At 55.7% G+C, this 1,768-nt stretch overlaps 1 protein-coding gene across 5 annotated transcripts in view; it reads right to left on the minus strand.

The window, feature by feature from the left end:
- Positions 1–1,768, minus strand: part of AIPL1 (aryl hydrocarbon receptor interacting protein-like 1) — an 8,637-nt gene that overhangs the window by 2,120 nt on the left and 4,749 nt on the right. For 4 of the 5 annotated variants that reach the window (XM_011958425.1, XM_011958424.1, XM_011958427.1 and 1 more), the window contains one exon: positions 230–418. The exons of the other annotated variant lie outside the window; for it this stretch is intronic. In XM_011958425.1, coding sequence (XP_011813815.1) covers positions 230–418 — 189 coding nt within the window. The remainder of the gene's footprint in view (positions 1–229; positions 419–1,768) is intronic. 5 annotated transcript variants of the gene reach the window in all.

A 1,768-nucleotide genomic window follows, 5' to 3' on the forward strand; every position in this document is an offset into this window, starting at 1 on the left:
TGGGATTACAGGCATGAGCCACCGTGCCCAGCACCAAATGGACCTTTCTTGTGGAAAAATCAGAGGACTTTTGTTTCACATTCGTATTGTCCCATGGCTTATGAACCCTTTCTTGTTCTCTAAAGAGAAAGAGGGCACTGTCCAGTGGCCAGTGGGGGGTGCCTGTGATGCCCGCTGTCCCTCTCTGGTGCCGGCACAGCCCTCCAGCCCTGCCTACCCCAAGCCCCACCTGCAGCAGCTCGATCACAAAGATCAGAGGCTGAGGCTCCTTCTGCAGCTCGTCCAGGTCCTCGTAGCCCAGCGTGTGGTAGGCGAACATGTTGGCCAGCCCGCATGTGTGCACATGCCACTCCGTGGGGTCCTTGCCCTGGGCCATCTGCCGCAGGCTCCGGGACAGGATGGGGTAGACCCCCGTGTGCTGTGGGGAGAAACAGATGGATGGCATCTGGGTTACCTGCTCCGAGCTAGGTGGGCCACAAAAGGCCTCCACTCAGAGCCCCTCCTGGCAGGAATCCTGCTCCCTCACTATGCCACTAATACTAACTGTGGTTAACTGTGTGCCAGGCAAAGCACTTCACACTGTTATGAGCCTCTTCAATCCTTACGACAATTCAAGAGAAGCATCATTATCCCCATTTTACAGATGGGGAAACTACAGCCCAGAGAGGCAAAGCAACTTGCTTAAGGTCACACAGCTAGGAAATGACGCAGCCAGGATTCAAACCTGGCTCCAGAGGTCATATGCTCGTAGCCTCCGGCTGCCTCTTCTGGCCCTTGTGGTCCGCTGTAACACATCTCTGCCCCAGGGAAACCCTGAGCTCGGCAAAGCCTATGACTCGCAGGAAGGGCAGTGTGGGGCAGCGGAAGGAGCAGGACTCTAGGGTCCAAGAGAGTCGCTTTGGTCTCCTGGCAGTGCTGCAGGCTAGCAGTGACCCCAGGTCTCTGCACTTCTCTGAACCCCAGTTCCCTGGGTTGCTCCTGTCCGGTATTAGGGCTGCTGTAGGGATTAAATGAGACGGTGCAGATAGAGGTCTGGCTCATCACAGCTTCAGCCAGCATGGGAGCTGAGTTTGCCACCCTTGGGATGAAGGAGGGCTGGGAAAATCAGCCGTGCAGCCTCAGCGAGGCCTGCTGTATGTATGCTGGGCCTCAGTTTCCCCGATTAGGCTCCCTGAGAACCCATCTCCTTGGACCGGCTTCTGAGACGATCCAGCACTGGCTCCACATGCAACATGTGACTTGAAGGGGCTGAAACTCTGTGCAGCGGTTCAGCTCTGCCTCCAGGTCGCCAGCACAGAGGCAGAGGCCACCCCGCCCGCCCCACCGGCCAGGATTAGCCTGAAATGCCTTCTGCCTCTTTGTGGAAGAGATGAGCAGATGGCTGTTGAGCCTGTTGGGATTAGAGCTGGACCAAGGGAGGGAGAAGCCCCAGAAAGAGCTTGCTGCCAGGGGGGCCACCTCTGGCCCTGACTCAGCAGCCCCTAGCTCGGTACGCCATGGCCCCCAGCAAGCTGAGCATGCTTTTGTGGCCCCAGAGCACACTGCCCTCACTTACTTATGTCGTGGCACTGGCTGCCCTGCATTACACTTGTTTAGATGTCTGCTCCTCCTCCAGAATTCAAGTTCCCTAAGGGCCAGGGGCTTTGCTTTTTTCATTCCTAACATACAGCACAGGCCAAATCAGGTGCCCAGTGAATGTTTTCTAACTAGATAGATAGATAGATAGATAGATAGATAGATAGATAGATAGATAGATAGATAGATAGAT

This window comes from Colobus angolensis, unplaced genomic scaffold (genome assembly GCF_000951035.1).
Source record: "Colobus angolensis palliatus isolate OR3802 unplaced genomic scaffold, Cang.pa_1.0 Scaffold47, whole genome shotgun sequence".
Classification (NCBI taxonomy): Eukaryota; Metazoa; Chordata; class Mammalia; order Primates; family Cercopithecidae; genus Colobus; species Colobus angolensis.